The sequence below is a fragment of the Corylus avellana genome, chromosome 1, assembly GCF_965113065.1.
Source record: "Corylus avellana chromosome 1, dhCorAvel1.hap1.2, whole genome shotgun sequence".
NCBI classification, from domain to species: domain Eukaryota; kingdom Viridiplantae; phylum Streptophyta; class Magnoliopsida; order Fagales; family Betulaceae; genus Corylus; species Corylus avellana.
The window spans coordinates 42,787,518-42,804,196 of NC_142490.1; the positions used below are offsets into that span (position 1 = coordinate 42,787,518).

Consider the following 16,679-nt stretch of genomic DNA (forward strand, 5'->3'; position numbering starts at 1 on the left):
GAGATGGAATTGAGCATTTCCTACAAGCCAAGACATTTGAATCAACGGTATGAGATTGAATTGTCACGTGCACTTGAGTCGTTTTTGGGTGATTAATTTACTCATCTTTTATAGAGAAACATACATATTTTAAGCAGTAGGTGTGGGTTAACCATCTCTAAAGGTCAATAGTCTTTGAAAATAAAAGAACCACTCCAATCTTATGTGTTGTGACGTTCCTAGTCGTCTATTTAAAAAGAAATGGTCATACTAAAGCTACTGTCGTGTTATAGGTATTGAACAAGATCTTAATTCCTTTTTCTCTAGCTCTTCACAATCCTCCTTTGACTAATCTTTTTTGCACTTAATTTTCATTAATTTTTTTTTTTTTTTTTTCTTTCAAATCAAAACTGGATATAGATTTTGTTAAAATAATTGTTTTTTTTTCCTCCTTAGACAATAGATAAAAAGGAAGAAGAAAGTTCACAACAAAAAATAATATATATATATATATATATATATATATATATATATATATATATATATATATATCACTCCGTTGGTAGAAAGGCACAATTTTATTTTCATCTAACATAACATTAAGAAGGCACAACAAAGTGCCTTTCTTGCTCCTATGGTACAAACTAGAAAGTCACAATTTCATCAAACACTTAATTAGCAGACACAACAACGTAATAAAACATGCTCAGGACACATACCAAACAATCCAACAACTTCAAACGACAAACGTGACTACAATTACTTTAGTCCATGCAAGTACTCCAACACACGCTCATAAATCTTCTTCTGGTCAGGAAGAGTCTTGGCGACACTCTCCTTCTGCATGCACCTCTTAGCCCATGCAATAATCTTGGGGCACTCTGCCTCCATGCTGAATTTCCCTAAAGTCTCATACACATAGAACCAGCTGTAGAATGTAATGAGAGCAATGTCCACATACCCGAATTTTTCACCCCCAAAGTAAGGCTTCTCTCCAAGCTCCCTCTCCATTGTCTTATATATTTCCAAGAATTCCTTCTTTGCTGCCTCCTGCTCTTCTCCTTTTGTTGTACCTAACTTCTTTCCAACAGTATACACCTGTATTTTGCACTCGCATGAATCTAGTAAATTCTAATAAGCAACCTAATTATTCAAATATCTGTTGACATGACACAGTTTCTTAGCGATTTTCTTAGTTAGTTAGTTTCTGCGACTGGTCTTTACTCGCCTTCTTGTTTCAAGCGCGTGTGGGCGCGTTTCTTTTCTCACGTTTTTTATTCCAGTACCGGTGCTCCGGCGTTCCTTGCCCGTTGTTATTTCATTGGTAGAATGATCATCTGGTGAGTTATGGCCAAACGAGCTAATAGAGGTCGTGGTGGGAAGAAGGTGTCAAAATTGATGTTGAAGGAGGCATCAGCTAATTTGGAGGTTGCTTCAAGATCTCTGAATTGTGAGGTAGATCTGAGTGAGGAGGAGGAGAATTGTAATAATTTGACGGTGATTTGTGAGGATGTTGGTGCTTCAAAGCTTGAAGTTCAGAATTTGCCTGCTGAAAGCAATTCTATTCTGCGAGTGGAGGCTATGGAGGTTTCTTCTGGTTTTCCTGAGAATGAATCTGTGAGTAAATCTGATGCTGTTGAGTCTCCTATTAAGGTTGCCCAGAAGAGTGAAGGACAGGATTTGAGGCAATTGTTTCATAAGGAGAAATCCATAGGAACATTCCAGTATTTTGCTCCTTCTCATGAGGATGGAAGAGTTGTAGTGAAGCCTCCAAAGGAAGCGATTGAGGAAGGTATTTCAAAATGGTCTTCTTCTCTGGTAGGCCAGTTTCTTGATAAACATCTTCCTTATTATATTGTTAAACGTTCTGTTGAGAGTATTTTGGCTCAATATGGGAAGGTTGAAGTTTTCTTGTTGGAGAATGGATTATATTTGTTTAAATTTGCTGATGAGAAGATGCGAGATGAGGTGATGGAGCCAAGAGTCTGGCATATGGCAAATAAACCTTTAATCTTGCAGAAATGGACCCCTGGTATGCAACTTTTAAAGATTTCTCTATCATCGGTTCCTGTTATCTGGGATCACCTTGTGCAGTTAGGCTGTAATTGCTGGGGAAAAAATCTCTTAATTGCTTGTTATGCCGGTTGGTTCTTGGTTCTGTGGTTTGTAACCTTTGGCGTACTAGAAATGAGATTAAATATGATGGTGTTCCCAAAACTGAAGAGGAATTGTTGAAGCAAGTTTTCTGGGAAGTCAAGTCTAGGATTGCTGTTAAAAGAGGTTTTCCTAGAACTAAGGAAAACCTTTTGTTGTGCTCTTTGTGGAATTTACCTATTACTATTCTTTGTAATGTTGATTTGTAGGTTGTTTCCCCTGTTTTTTGCTTTGTGAGGGGTTGTTTCCTTTGTCTTTCTTTGTAAGGGGTTGTGTCCCTCGACTTTGTAAGGGGTTGTATCTGTGCTGTAGAGTTGCTCTATTTTGAGCTTTGGTTTAATAAAATGTTTATTCATAAAAAAAAAAAAAATATAAAAAATAAAAAAAAATCTAATTATTCAAATATCAGAATTTTTTAAAAAATTTCTTAAGTAAAATCACAGGAAGGATTGATTCATGAAAGAAAAGAAAAGAATAGCATTAGAAGAAAAGAAATTGTAGACACCTACCGCCTTTTGATCAAAAAAGTCAGCCCAGAACCTGGCTTGAGCTCTCTGGTATGGATCAGAAGGCAGCAACGGAGACCTGTCGTTCCAGAACTCGTCAATGTACTGAACGATGATGAGGGACTCACAGATCGGCTTGCCGTTGTGGATGAGAACGGGGATCTTCTTGTTAATCGGGTTCATCTTGAGAAGCAGCTCGCTCTTGTTCGCCAGGTTCTGCTCCTTATACTCGTACTTGATCCCCTTCTCAGCCAGCGCGATCCTCACCCTCATCCCAAACATGCTGTGGCAGGTATCCAGCAGAACCAGCTCGTCCGCCATTGTCACACACCTCAAAAAGATTGAAGCAAAGAGCAAAGAGTTATGAGACAGTAGTCGGAATTCTATGCCAAAACGACTGGTGCTGAGCTTTTACTTAAGGGGGTGGCTTTTGATGTTGGATCCATATCTGCGTCGACGTCAGTGATTACATCATAGGAAAACGATATTCACCAATTACCATCTTAGCTTCGTTTGGCAAGGGGAGGGCCAGCACGGTAGCTGGAACGGTACTGTTTCAGCTACAGTGCGGAGCTGACATTTTCAGCTTTTTCAATTTTTTTTTTTTTTTTTTAAGCAAAATATTTAAAAAAAAAAAAAAAAAAAAAAAAAAAAAAACAAAACAGAAAACAGAGGGGAAAGATGGGGTGGCTGGAGCCACCCCTTGGCCAAAATGGGGTGGCCGGACCACCCCATTTTTGGCCAAGGGGGTGGCTGGAGCCACCCCCTGGCCGATCTGGGGGTGGTCAAACCACCCCCGTGGCCAAGGGGGTGGTCGGGGTGGTCGGACCACCCCCTTGGCCACGGGGGTGGTTCGACCACCCCCAGATCGGCCAGGGGGTGGCTCCAGCCACCCCCTTGGCCAAAAATGGGGTGGTCCGGCCACCCCATTTTGGCCAAGGGGTGGCTGGAACCACCCCATCTTTCCCCTCTGTTTTCTGTTTTTTTTTTTTTTTTTTTTTTTAATATTTTGCTTAAAAAAAAAAAATTGAAAAAGCTGAAAATGTCAGCCCCGCACTGTAGCTGGAACAGTACCGTTCCAGCTACAGTGCTGGCCCTTCCCTTGCCAAACGAAGCTCTTGAGAATGGTGATAGGAAAGAAGAGCGTTCACATCGATGTTTTTTTTTTTTTTTTTTGGCTTTTTAAAAAAAATTTAACAAAAATTAAAAAAAAAATAAAGGGGGAAAAATGAAATGTTAGTCCTTATGGTTTACCTAATTTACAATTAATTCTATGTGGTATCAAAATGAACTCAAATGTTCTTAAGGTATGCCAAAAAAACAGTTTAATTCCTATAGTCAAATTTCGTACACTAATTTAACAGATTCCGTTAATGTGACACTAACTTAAATATGACAAGTATCACTATTTTATTGGCTCTAACGTTTCATACTTTAGAATCTGTTAAGTTAATGAATGAAATTTGACTGTGGGGACTAAATTATTATTATTTTTTTATTTTATTTTTGGCATAACTCAAGAATTTTTGAGTTCATTTTGATAGCACAATGAATTAATTGCATAACAAGCAAATCACATATACTGATTTTACATTTTTTCCTTATAAAAATGACATTAGTAAACTCTTTATTCAATTTAATTTAACATTTGTTTGACTATCTTCCAAATGTAAAAAGAAACAAAAATGATATTTTATTTTTTTAAGAGACAAATTTTGTGACTTTAAAGTTGGCTTCGCCAATAAAAAAAAAGGTATATTAATTGGGGGTTGTTGTGTTATAAATGAATGAATCACTTCATTTTGGTAATTGGGTTGGCTCAACCAAACAAAAACACTAAATTAGAATAGTCAAACCAACTTTTTTGGCCATAAGGCACAGAGATGGTTGAAGCACCTTCTTAAGACTATTAGGAGATTGTTCGATCATGCCTTAGGGTGGCTAAGCCATCTATTTTGAGCAGTTGGGGTCACTGAATCACCATCTCTTTGGCCCCTAAATGTGGGTCAACAACCTCTAAAGGCCAATAGTTTTTTTAATGAACAAACCGCCCCTATCTTATATATTGTGATGCTCTTAGTTGTTTATTTAAAAAGAAATGGTCATATTAAAGCTATTGTCGTGTTCTAGGTATTAGGTATTGAACAGGATCTTATTTATTCCTTTTTCTCTAGCTCTTCCCAATCCTCCTTTGACTAATCTTTTTTGCACTTAATTTTCATTAATTTTTTTTTTTTTTTTTTTTCAAATCAAAACTGGATTTAGATTTTGTTAAAATAATTGTTTTTTTTTTTCCTCCTTAGACAATAGATAAAAAGGAAGAAGAAAGTTCACAACAAAAAATAATATGATATATAGGAAAAATTACAGTTTACCGTTTTAAAATTGGCAACATTTTTTAATTTAAACACTAAAGTTTTAATTTTTGCAATCTACTTCTACAAAGTTCTAATTTTTTTCAATTTAACCATTCCATCGGTCAAAGCGACTATGACTGACGAAACAGTGATCACACTCATGACCTTTCACTACCGAAAATACTCCCATCCCAACTCACTGGGAAAGAAACGACGTCGTGGCAGTCTTCTTCTCCCCAATAAGCGTCCTCAGCTCCCTGCGGATCCCCGCCGCTGCTCTGTTTGCTTTATAAAATATTGTTCCTAGGAAATTCACAGGAATCGAATGTATCCCAACGTAATGTCATCGAATTTGCTCACAAGCCGAGCAATACGTTCTAGATCATCAGAGGTGAAGAAAGCAACCGTTGGAACCTGAAACTTTTGGAAAACTTCAAATGCAAAGCCCATCATGACATCGAGGATGGCACAAACGGGTTTATCAGGGGTCGGAGCCTGGCAGAGGAGGCTAAGGCGGAGGCGAGGGGGTTTCGAGGATTTGGATGAGAGAGTGTTGGGTGACAGAGGAGGGGATGGAGACGGAGAGGTTGGAGGAGATGACAAGGGTGGTTGTGAAGCCTCTGGAGGCGATGTGTTAATTTGGATAGCTCCATGCACGGGAGATGGCCTAGCCCGAAAAAGGGAGCGACCCAGATCTCACTCGACATCTTTGGTTGGCTGTGATCAGTTATCTTCTATTCTGAGAGACATCTCTGCTCAAGGAGTTTTATAGAAAAAAGAAGAAACTAGTAGAAGAATGCTTGCTTACGAAGAAAACGAATTTAAGGAGAGAGAGAGAGAGAGAGGTACTGGTAGAACTGGGTTTGACTGATAGGTGTGAAGATAGCATGTCGTCACAGTCCATGGAGGAGGGTGGACCCTTTGATACCATTTTTTAGATAAGAAGGTGAGCTCGGTGCAGTTATCCACAACAAAAAGAGTTAGGTTTGACTTGTGCTATCATTTTATTCTCGAAAATTGACTTAGATTTAAAATTATTATTAAATTTGGATATAGTTTCCTTCCCGGTGAGTTGGAGTGGGGGTATTTTCGGTAGTAAAAGGTCATAAGTGATCTGATCACGTGCAACGTGATCACTGTTTCATCAATTATAACGGCTTTGATTAACGAAATGGGTGAATTAAAAAAAATTAAAATTTTGTGAGAGTAAATTATAAAAATTAAAATTTTGATATTCAAATTAAAAAATACTGTCAACTTTAAAAAGGTAAACGGTAATTTTTTCAATAATATATATATATATCACTCCTATGGTAGAAAGGTACAATTTTATTTTCATCTACCATAACATTTAGAAGGCACAACAAAGTGCCTTTCTTACTCCTATGGTACAAACTAGCTAGAAAGTCACAATTTCATCAAACACTTGGCAGACACATCAAGGTAATACAACATGCTCTTCTGAGATAACACCAAACAATCCAACAACTTCAAACGACGAACATGACTACCATTAGTTTAGTCCATACAACTTCAAGACATGCTCATAAACCTTCTTCTGATCAGGAAGAGACTTGGCAACACTCTCCTTCAGCAGGCACCTCTTAGCCCATTCAATGATCTTGGGGCACTCTGCCTCCATGCTCAATTTTCCCAATGTCTCATACACATAGAACCAGCTGTAGAATGTGATGAGAGCAATGTCCACATACCCGAATTTTTCACCCCCAAAGTAAGGCTTCTCTCCAAGCTCTCTCTCCATTGTCTTATATATTTCCAAGAATTCCTTCTTTGCTGCCTCCTGCTCTTCTCCTTTTGTGGTAACTAACTTCTTTCCAACAGCATACACCTGTATTTTGCACTCGCATGAATCTAGTAATTAAATTCTAATAAATAATCTAATTAATCAAATATCAGAATTTTTTAAAAATTTCTTAATTAAGTAAAATCACAGGAAGGATTGTAGACACCTACCGCCTTTTGATCAAAAAAGTCAGCCCAGAACCTGGCTTGAGCTCTCTGGTAAGGATCAGAAGGCAGCAACGGAGACTTGTCGTTCCAGACCTCGTCAATGTACTGAACGATGATGAGGGACTCACAGACCGGCTTGCCGTTGTGGATGAGAACTGGGATCTTCTTGTGAACCGGGTTCATCTTGAGAAGCAGCTCGCTCTTGTTCTTCAGGTCCTGCTCCTTGTACTCGTACTTGATCCCCTTCTCAGCCAGCGCAATCCTCACCCTCATCCCCATCATGCTGGCCCAGGTATCCAGCACAACCACCCCGTCCGCCATCCTCACACACACACCTCAAAAAGATTGAAGCAAAGACGGAAGAGTTATGAGAGAGTCGTCGGAATTCTATGCCAAAAGGGGTTGTGCTGAGCTTTTAATTATTGGGGGGTGGCTTTTGATGGAGGGACCATATCTGTATTGACGTCAGTGGTCACGTCATATGGTAAATACGTCGACTTGTTTGTTTCTTCTTTTGGACCTTGAACAGTGAAAATGGCGACATCTTCGTAGCAACTTGCAGGGGGCGGCTTAGATTGTCCCAAAAAAAAAAAAACGTCAAGCAAGATTTTATTTAAACGTAGAATGTCAATAAATAATTTTTAAGAATATTAAATAAAATATGTAAAATAGGTTCCTAAGTTGGGAAAAAGATACTTACCATCTTGAGAATGGTGACAGGACTTGTTAAAGGAGTAAATAAGATTTTTTTTTTTTGGCTTTTTAAAAAAAATAATTAATAAAAATTATAAAAATGTCATTTAGTAAACTCTTTATTCAATTTAATTTAACATTTGTTTGACTCTCTTTTCTTCTTTTTTTTTTAAACATTTGTTTGACTCTCTTTTCAAATGTAAAGAGAAAATGACAATTCTTCTTCTCTCCCCAAAAGTGAAAGGCCAAATGTAAAGAGGCAAAAAAAAAAAAAAAGAATTTTTTGTTTTAAGAGACAAATTTTGTGACTTGAAAGTTGGTTTTACCAATAAAAAAAATATTTAGTTAAAGTATATATATATATATATATATATATATATATATATATATAGTGAAAGTGATATTTAGAGGTTTTGAAAAATGACTAGCTAAATCAACAAAGTGGATTTTTAGAGTCAAATTTATAAGATTTTTGGATAGCCAATTTGAAACTGTACCAAACTTACCAACATTGTATGAAGTGTAGTTAAAGAGGTTATGAATATTAAATTTTTTACTGAGAAACGGGTACTAAAATGATGTGAAACTTATTAATTAGAGATAATCAAAATAATTAATCAAAAGAAATGCTACGAATACCAATAAATAAGCTCCATATTATTCTGGTACCAGTACTCATTTCTTAATAAAGATTTGTACTCTTAACATTTCTCTTAGTTAAAATACTATATAAAAATTTGTTTTCGTTAGGGTGAAAATTACAAGGAAAACAAAGAGAAAATGACCAAAAAATTGTGTTAGATTCTTTAACCGGCCTCTAGCCTATTTATAAGAATAGAGTTGCACCCATTCTTCTCTAACCTTTATAAAAGTTATCACCTTTTAAGGAGACAATAGAGAGTGAGATGACCACACTTGTTATGTTATTGTGCGATCATCATTACATATCACCTCTTACTTAATCACACTATAACATTAGGTGATAAACTTAGTTAAGCAATTATCTTGGTACCAATAATTCTTTTATGCCAACTCTCATACGTTAATCTAGCATATCAGTGTCAGATTGTGACTGGTTTGTATGTTTGCACATTTTGTTACTACCTTATTTGACCACATTCTTTACCATATGTTCTTCCACCGAGTGCATATTAGAAGTGACTTAATTTCACTATATTTGAAGTGAATGGCATCAATTCTCCATGATTAGGAAGTATATAATCCACACTACTACAATGGATAACTTTAACCGTACACAAGTCCATATGTCGACCTATGGACTTGTGTTGTGATGTTCTTAATTGTTTAATTAAATAGAAATGGTCATATTAAAGCTATAGTAGAAACTAGAAAGGCACAATTTCATCAAACCTTTAATATAAAACATGCTCTTCTGAGATATCACTTAGGACACACACCATACAACATGCTTTTCAATTCCATATTATTCATCATTGTGCACGATAACAACACAATCCAACAACTTCAAACGACAAACATGACTACCATTACTTTAGTCCAAACAACTCCAAGGCAAGCTCATAAACCTTCTTCTGGTCAGGAAGAGACTTGGCGACACTCTCCTTCTGCAGGCACCTCTTAGCCCATGCAATGATCTTAGGGCACTCTGCCTCCATGCTGAATTTTCCAAAAGTCTCAAACACATAGAACCAGCTGTAAAATGTGATGAGAGCAATGTCGACAAACCCAAATGTTTCACCCCCAAAGTAAGGCTTGTCACCAAGCTCTCTCTCCAATGTCTTATATATTTCCAAGAATTCCTTCTTTGCTGCCTCCTGCTCTTCTCCTTTTGTGGAAAACAACTTCTTTCCAACAGCATACACCTGCATTTTGGCAGTCGCATGAATCTAGTAAATTCTAATAGATAATCTAATTATTCAAATATCAGAATTTTTTTAAAATTTCTTAATTAAGTAAAATCACAGGAAGGATTGATTCGTGGATTTACAAAAAGACTCGCGTTTGCAGGAAGGCTTAGTTCTATTTGTCATTTTGCTGCCTTTCAAGAATATTATCAAATTTTTAGTAGTTTATGAGAAGTCTCAAGTGGAAATTTGAAAAGACATTGTAAGTTGGATTGTAGTTTGAAAAGGAAAATAAAAGAAATTGTAGACACTTACCGCTTTCTGATCAACGAAATCAGCCCAGAACCTGGCTTTAGCTCTCTGGTAAGGATCAGATGGCAGCAACGGAGACCTGTCGTTCCAGACCTCGTCAATGTACTGAACGATGACGAGGGATTCACAGACCGGTTTACCGTTGTGGATGAGAACCGGGATCTTCTTGTGAACCGGGTTCATCTTGAGAAGCAGCTCGTTCTTGTTCTTCAGGTCCTGCTCCTTGTACTGGTAGTCGATCCCCTTCTCAGCCAGCGCGACCCTCACCCTCATCCCAAACATGCTGGGCCAGAAATCCAACAGAACAACCTCGTCCGACATTTCTCACACACCTGAAAAAGATTGAAAGCAAAGAAAAGTGGGATGGATGGAGCAGCCAAAGATTTATGAGAAAGTCGTCGGAATTCTGAACAATGAAAATTGAAAATGGCGACATCTTCGGATCTGTTCCCTCGATTGGAGAGAAATTGATGATTGTCTAATCGTTAATCTCAGCCCTTAGATGAATCTAAGGGAGTTAGGGTCCAAGATCAAAATCCTAAAATAAAAACAACCACATTGAATTTTCACTCAAGAAACCCCAAGGGGTGGCCTTTTTAATTATTTTATTTAAACTTTTTTTTATTTGATTTTAATTTTTTATTATTTCTATTTTGATTTTCTTTTTAAAATTTAAATAATATTTTAGTATTTTATTATAATGGGACACGTGGCTTGCTGTAGACCGGGGGATAAAAATGGACAGCCCAAATTGAAAATATAACTCTCATATTCTCCCAATAACGAGAGGAGATCCTAATCCTTTCATTACGGATCAGGCTCCCCAGCAATAATTTGAAAATTGCCCAAACTATGAAAATTGTAACATTTTCATAGCAAGTGTTGTGTGGGGTTTGATTGCCTTTTCTTTTTCTTTTAATTTTTTTTTTAATATTTTTTTTATTTATTTTGGCAAGAAGGAAAAACACGTGGGGTTTAAATTTGATTGCTTTTTATTATTATTATTATTTGGCAAATAGGAAAAAAGATGTTTACCATCTAGTGAACGGTGACATGACTTGTTAGAACATCTTATTAGTTAAAAGACTCATAATAGTTAGATTTAGTTATTATAAGACAAAATTTTGTCTCCACTAGTTTTGCTTTAGAGGAGCTAATTAAAATGGATAGCAAATAAAACACTAGATCATTTGTTTAATGTTTTCTTACTCTCTTCTCTCTCCTCCTCTCCTTCCCTCCCATTATCACCTTTTTCGTCAAATTTGTCAGCCCAGCCCCGAGCGTATATTAGAAGTGACTTCATTTCACTATATTGAAAGCGAATGACATTAATTCTCTATGGTTGAAAATATATTCCACACTCATATTACAATTTATGGCTTCAGCCGTAAACAAGTTTATATGCCTTTAACCCACCAAACTTGTCTCATATTAAGTTGAATTACATAGAATCATTCATCAGTATCTTTTATTTCCTTTTAATTCATTTTATGCATTTACATTTCAATAAGAGTGTCCACATTTTTGCTAAAGAACTTGCTCGAACGGTATGTAAACTTATAGAGGAATTTGTATAGTTTTATGCATAAAACTTGCAGTTTGGGGCAATTAACTGAACTCGGACCCTAGAACAAATGAACTTCTGGTTTTAAAATATTGTTTAATAACCAACTATGTACTATATTGACCAATTTTAAACTTCTTCACCAATATTGTTATTAAAAGGATTATGACGTTTAATTAAAGTTGTAAGTCGAATGAATGATTGGTGTAATTATGTACCTATAGATATATGTTTTAAAGCTTTGGTGAAAATTGTCTATATATGTGACGTTATGATTGCAGAAAAAAATAAATATAAAATATAGAGAAACGCTACTTAGCATTTTCAAGTGTCTATCTCTTAATATTCTCTTAATTGTTCTTTTGTCTTTTGTTTTTATTTTTATTTTAAGAAAACAAGTGGATGTGAATGTGCCACATAAACAAAAATTTTAAGAGATAGACACTTGAAAATGCATAATGGCATTTCTTAAAAGTATAACATTTTCTGCTACCAATTATTATTGGAGTGATGTAGCTCGAATAATTACAAAATGTATATGATTATTGGGAGGTGTTACATTGAGAGTGGTTGAACCACTATTTTGGCAACTGTGATGGTTCAACCACTCCCAAAGACCAAGTTGAGGTTGCCAAACCGACCATTTTTATCACAAGGATGCGTTCTACCATCTACCATGCAAGGCAAGTTGGGGTGGTTTACTCAGTCCCCTTGGATATCATAAATGGGTCGGTTACATGCACAGGTCATGTTAGGATTTGACTACCCTCTTTTGACTATTGAGGGTGATTCGACCATCGCTAAGGAGTGGCTTAATCACTCATTTGGGTCATTAAGATTGGTTTAGTCACCCCAAAAGATCAAGTTATGAGTAACCAAACTACCACCATTTTTATGCCAATTGAAGTGATTCATATATATATATATATATATATATATATATCATTGCTCTAGTAGAAAGGCAAGTAGAAAGGCACAATTTCATTTTCATCTAACATTTCACAAACACAACAAAGTGTCTTTCTTATTCCTATATATGGTAGAAGGCCGCAATTTCATCTAACATTTCGCCGACACAACGACGTAGTCAATGATAAGATGAACACACCAAAAAATCCAAAAGTTCAAAGGACAAACATGACGACCAAAAAAAAAAAAAAATGCAATTGTAATTCTGGCTGGCTGAGCTATTGGTCACCATTACTCCAGTCCAAACCACTCCAAGACAAACTCATAAAGCTTCTTCTGGTCAGGAAGAGACTTGGCAACACTCTCCTTTTGCATGCACCTCTTTGCCCAAGCAATAATCTTGGGGCACTCTGCCTCCATGCTCAATTTCCCAAATGTCTCATACACATAGTCTACATAGAACCAGTTGTAAAATGTGATGAGGGCAATGTCAACCAACCCAAACGTTTCACCCCCAAAGTAAGGCTTCTCACCAAGCTCTCCCTCCAATGTCTTAAATATTTCCAAGAACTCCTCCTTTGCTGCCTCCTGCTCTTCTCCTTTTGTGTCCCATAACTTCCTTGCAACACCATACACCTGCATTTTGCACTCGCATGAATTGGTCAAATACATACATAGCAGAGTCATCATGCTAAATGAATCTTCCCTATGAAATAGTAAATTCTAGGATGGCCAAAGTCTAGGCATGGGGCCACAATGAACCTCTTGCACTTAGCATCTAGATGCATCTATCATATCAGGGACAAGGCTCGGCTACATAGACAGCTCGCACATAGCAAGATCACCGGGACAATTATGAGCCTACTCTTAAAGACGCCTCACAGATACATGCCATCCTCGGAATCTTGTCAACGTATGTAATGGCCTCTTATCGGTCATAAAGAAAAGAGACACAAATATTAACTCTTCCAGCCGTTACGCCCAACTCCCAGATCCTCTGCCCAGCCATCATGACCACCTCCGCATGCTCAGCTATAAAAGGCCTCACCCTGAAGGTATGAGGGACCACGAATACGCATCCTAAACTGATATACATACTGACTTAAGCATCGTAGGAGGAACGATCGGCCAACACCGGACACATCCTTTTAACGAGTGCTTTGGTTTTACAGGTTTACAGAAAGGTAAAAAACAAAAGGCATAACTTGGAGACTTGGATTTTCTCAAATTCATCATACTGGAAATTGCATCAACACTACACATTCGCTAATGCTACATGAATTTGCATTTAACCTACTTTTGGATGATCTATAAGTTTCCTATGTTTATAGGGTATTGTGAAAATGTGTGTAAATTATAATATTATTAAATATCAGTAATATTATTTAGTAAACTGTTATATTATTATTATACACAAATAGATATTTATTGCAAATTATTATAAACTAGATCCCCTCACCACCCCCCCCCCCCCCTAGAACCGCAGAAAACGGTCACATATTACATGGCTCACTAACTCTGCCTGGGTGGGAGGTACCTATTATTCGCCAAATTGCTGGTGTGGTCCGTCCGGCATATACCTACGCCATCTTCATATGATATGTAGTTTATACGCTTGAATAAAATAGCTTTTTAATCATGTATGAAACAACAAGAAGTTCGTTTGAATAAAGTTTTAAGAGGGATCTCCGAATCAGTAGATGGCGGGTTGATAGAGTAATCCTTGATCATAATTTTCGGTTTGAGTTTTTCGCTGAATATGAAAATTGTTTGCTTTAGGGTTTTTTTTTTTTTTTTTCAATCTTAGTATTGCATTGTTTTCCGAAGTACCGGTGCTTATGATTGATGGACATGTACATTGGGCCTATACATTACTTTTTATACCATATTTATTTATTTCTAATAGTTTCTCTCCCCGCCCCCCCCCCCCCCCCCCCCAGAACCCAGGCAGGTACCTATTATTCACCAAATTGCTGGTGTGGTCCGTCCGGCATATCCCTACGCCATCTTCATATGATATGTAGTTTCTACGCTTGAATAAAATAGCTTTTTAATCATGTATGAAACAACAAGAAGTTCGTTTGAATAAAGTTTTAAGAGGGATCCCCGAATCAGTAGATGGCGGGTTGATAGAGTAATCCTTGATCATAATTTTCGGTTTGAGTTTTTCGCTGAATATGAAAATTGTTTGCTCTAGTTTTTTTTTTTTTTCTTCCAATCTTAGTATTGCATTGTTTTCCGAAGTACCGATGCTTATGATTGATGGACATGTACATTGGGCCTATACATTACTTTTTATACCATATTTATTTATTTCTAATAGTTTTATAAATTGTACTACTATTAAAAGTCATAGCAATTGCTGTGAAAGTAAAGAGTTTTTACGTCAATGTCAACATCTTTTCCTTTTAATACATTTTATGAGTTTAAATTTCAATAAGCTTCTAGTTTGGTGCAATGAATTAACTTGGACCCTTCCCCAAATATACCTACTGAAAGTAAATGCCGTTTGTTAATTGCCTTTGAACTTCTGGTTTTAAAATATTGTTTGGTACAACAACTACAATTTTCAAATCTGGCCCCTGAACTTTTAACTTGATCAATTTTAAGCTCGTATTTTGCTTAAAGTTGCAATCAAGAACTGCCCTAAGATATTATTTCGGACATGCTGAAAGAACTTGAGAACAAAGTGTCTTTATTAATCCTATAGTAGAAAAGGAACAATTTCATCAAACATTGAACAGACACAACAAAATGTCTTTCTTATTCATATGGTAGAAATTTCATCAAACATTTAGTAGACACAAGACGTACTCAACATAAGAGACATAATATAAAATGTGCTCTTCTGAGTTCTGACATAGCGCTCAGGACACGCCAAACAATCCAACAAGTTTAAAGGACAAACATCACGACCATTAAAAAAAAAAAGAAGCAATTCTGGCCGGCTGAGCTACAGCCTACATGTCACCATTACTCTAGTCCAAACCACTCCACGACAAGCTTGTAAACCTTCTTCTGGTCAGGAAGAGACTTGGTGACACTCTCCTTCAGCAGGCACCTCTTGGCCCATTCAATGATCTTGGGGCACTCTGCCTCCATGCTCAATTTCCCCAATGTCTCATACACATAGAACCAGCTGTAGAATGTGATGAGAGCAATGTCGACCAACCCAAATGTTTCACCCCCAAAGTAAGGCTTCTCACCAAGCTCTCCCTCCAATGTCTTATATATTTCCAAGAAATCCTTCTTTGCTGCCTCCTGCTCTTCTCCTTTAGTGGAAAATAAATTCTTTCCAACCACATACACCTGCGTTTTGCACTCGCATTACATTAAAATTATAAGCCTCCGTAGAGTATAAATTGTCTTCAATTCCCAACAATCCATAAAGAAAAACTCAAGTCCGAAACATGGACTGAAGAGTACCTGAGCTGCTACTATTTTTTGGGATTAGTTTCTTTGGTTTGAAAAATAAAACAAAATAACATCAGCAGAAAAAGAAAAGAAAAAGAAATTGAAAAGACGTGCTACCTTCTGATCAACGAAATCAGCCCAGAACCTGGCGTGAGCCCTCTGGTAAGGATCAGAAGGAAGCAACGGAGACTTGTCGTTCCAGACCTCATCTATGTACTGAACAATGATGAGGGATTCAGAGACCGGTTTACCGTTGTGGATGAGAACCGGGATCTTCTTGTGAACCGGGTTCATCTTGAGAAGCAGCTCGCTCTTGTTCCTCAAGTCGTCGTCCTTGTACTCGTATTCGATCCCCTTCTCAGCCAGAGCGATCCTGACCCTCATCCCAAACACGCTGGGCCAGAAATCCAGCAGAACCACCTCGTCCGCCATTGACTCAAAAAGATTGAAGCAACTTGGGAAGCAAAGAAAAGTGGGATAAAGTAGCTATATATAGCTCAGAATGCGAAGGAGGGTTGTGTAGGGCTTTTACTTATAATGTATGAATTGAATGGGTTTGCAATGAAGGTGGGTTGGACGTGTTTTCTATGGATTTTCTTTCCTAAAGGGCGGCTTTTTGATGGTGTCATCTTTCTACGTCGTTCCGTAAGCTATGACGCAGTCCAGATTGGGGTTTTAATGCTTTTTTTTCGTTTCTTTTCTTTTGTGGGCAAGTAGAAAAAAGAATCTCGACTAACGTGGCCCCAGCCGGCAGTCAGCGTGTTAACTTGGCTTTGGTTTTGGAAGACATCCATCCAATTGTATTCTTGGGTTGATTTGTATCTATAAAAGCAGAGGACTCTGCTATACATATGTTTGTAAGAGTATGTACATATTTGACATGAAAATAAAAATTATGTACATATTTGTAACATTTTTCCTTAAAAGAATTGTTAATCGCAAGCTTAACAAGCTTATATATACACAACCGTAAAAAATGAATTATCAAAAGATA

At 37.0% G+C, this 16,679-nt stretch overlaps 4 protein-coding genes across 7 annotated transcripts; all 4 read right to left on the minus strand.

Annotated features, from left to right (window-relative positions):
- Nucleotides 1–542: 542 nt before the first annotated feature.
- LOC132171407 (putative glutathione S-transferase) lies at nt 543–3,043 on the minus strand. The gene is made up of 2 exons (XM_059582714.2): nt 2,643–3,043; nt 543–1,077 (listed from the first exon to the last, which is right to left on the minus strand). Exons 1-2 carry the CDS (start codon nt 2,958–2,960, stop codon nt 739–741), a joined length of 657 nt encoding a protein of 218 aa, XP_059438697.2. The 5' UTR covers nt 2,961–3,043; the 3' UTR covers nt 543–738.
- Nucleotides 3,044–6,307: 3,264 nt separating this feature from the next.
- LOC132171408 (putative glutathione S-transferase) lies at nt 6,308–7,380 on the minus strand. The gene is made up of 2 exons (XM_088518058.1): nt 6,971–7,380; nt 6,308–6,845 (listed from the first exon to the last, which is right to left on the minus strand). Exons 1-2 carry the CDS (start codon nt 7,286–7,288, stop codon nt 6,510–6,512), a joined length of 654 nt encoding a protein of 217 aa, XP_088374184.1. The 5' UTR covers nt 7,289–7,380; the 3' UTR covers nt 6,308–6,509.
- Nucleotides 7,381–9,079: 1,699 nt separating this feature from the next.
- Nucleotides 9,080–10,240, minus strand: LOC132166058 (putative glutathione S-transferase). The gene is made up of 2 exons (XM_059576809.2): nt 9,802–10,240; nt 9,080–9,504 (listed from the first exon to the last, which is right to left on the minus strand). The coding sequence occupies exons 1-2, from the start codon at nt 10,117–10,119 to the stop codon at nt 9,169–9,171; spliced, it is 654 nt and encodes a 217-aa protein (XP_059432792.2). The 5' UTR covers nt 10,120–10,240; the 3' UTR covers nt 9,080–9,168.
- Nucleotides 10,241–12,562: 2,322 nt separating this feature from the next.
- Nucleotides 12,563–16,378, minus strand: LOC132171411 (putative glutathione S-transferase). Of its 4 annotated transcripts, XM_088518065.1 has the most exons (3): nt 15,796–16,378; nt 15,261–15,274; nt 12,563–12,886 (listed from the first exon to the last, which is right to left on the minus strand). In XM_088518065.1, the coding sequence occupies exons 1-3, from the start codon at nt 16,115–16,117 to the stop codon at nt 12,563–12,565; spliced, it is 660 nt and encodes a 219-aa protein (XP_088374191.1). In that variant the 5' UTR covers nt 16,118–16,378. The 4 variants fall into 4 exon arrangements, with proteins under 4 accessions (XP_088374191.1, XP_088374189.1, XP_088374187.1 ...); XM_088518063.1 differs by lacking the exon at nt 15,261–15,274 and having other exon boundaries at nt 12,563–12,907; nt 15,803–16,378; XM_088518061.1 differs by lacking the exon at nt 15,261–15,274 and having other exon boundaries at nt 12,563–12,907; nt 15,800–16,378.
- Between the last annotated feature and the right edge of the window lie 301 nt (nt 16,379–16,679).

Bases quoted from the DNA above. Each gene is read 5' to 3' on its own strand.
- LOC132171407 (XM_059582714.2), bottom strand. From the start codon at position 2,960: ATGGCGGACGAGCTGGTTCTGCTGGATACCTGCCACAGCATGTTTGGG. The intron at 1,078-2,642 runs GTAGGTGTCTAC...TGCAAAATACAG, and splicing joins ACTTTTTTGATCAAAAGGCG to GTGTATACTGTTGGAAAGAA.
- LOC132171408 (XM_088518058.1), bottom strand. From the start codon at position 7,288: ATGGCGGACGGGGTGGTTGTGCTGGATACCTGGGCCAGCATGATGGGG. The intron at 6,846-6,970 runs GTAGGTGTCTAC...TGCAAAATACAG, and splicing joins ACTTTTTTGATCAAAAGGCG to GTGTATGCTGTTGGAAAGAA.
- LOC132166058 (XM_059576809.2), bottom strand. From the start codon at position 10,119: ATGTCGGACGAGGTTGTTCTGTTGGATTTCTGGCCCAGCATGTTTGGG. The intron at 9,505-9,801 runs GTAAGTGTCTAC...GCCAAAATGCAG, and splicing joins ATTTCGTTGATCAGAAAGCG to GTGTATGCTGTTGGAAAGAA.
- LOC132171411 (XM_088518061.1), bottom strand. From the start codon at position 16,117: ATGGCGGACGAGGTGGTTCTGCTGGATTTCTGGCCCAGCGTGTTTGGG. The intron at 12,908-15,799 runs GCACGTCTTTTC...TGCAAAATGCAG, and splicing joins ATTTCGTTGATCAGAAGGTA to GTGTATGGTGTTGCAAGGAA.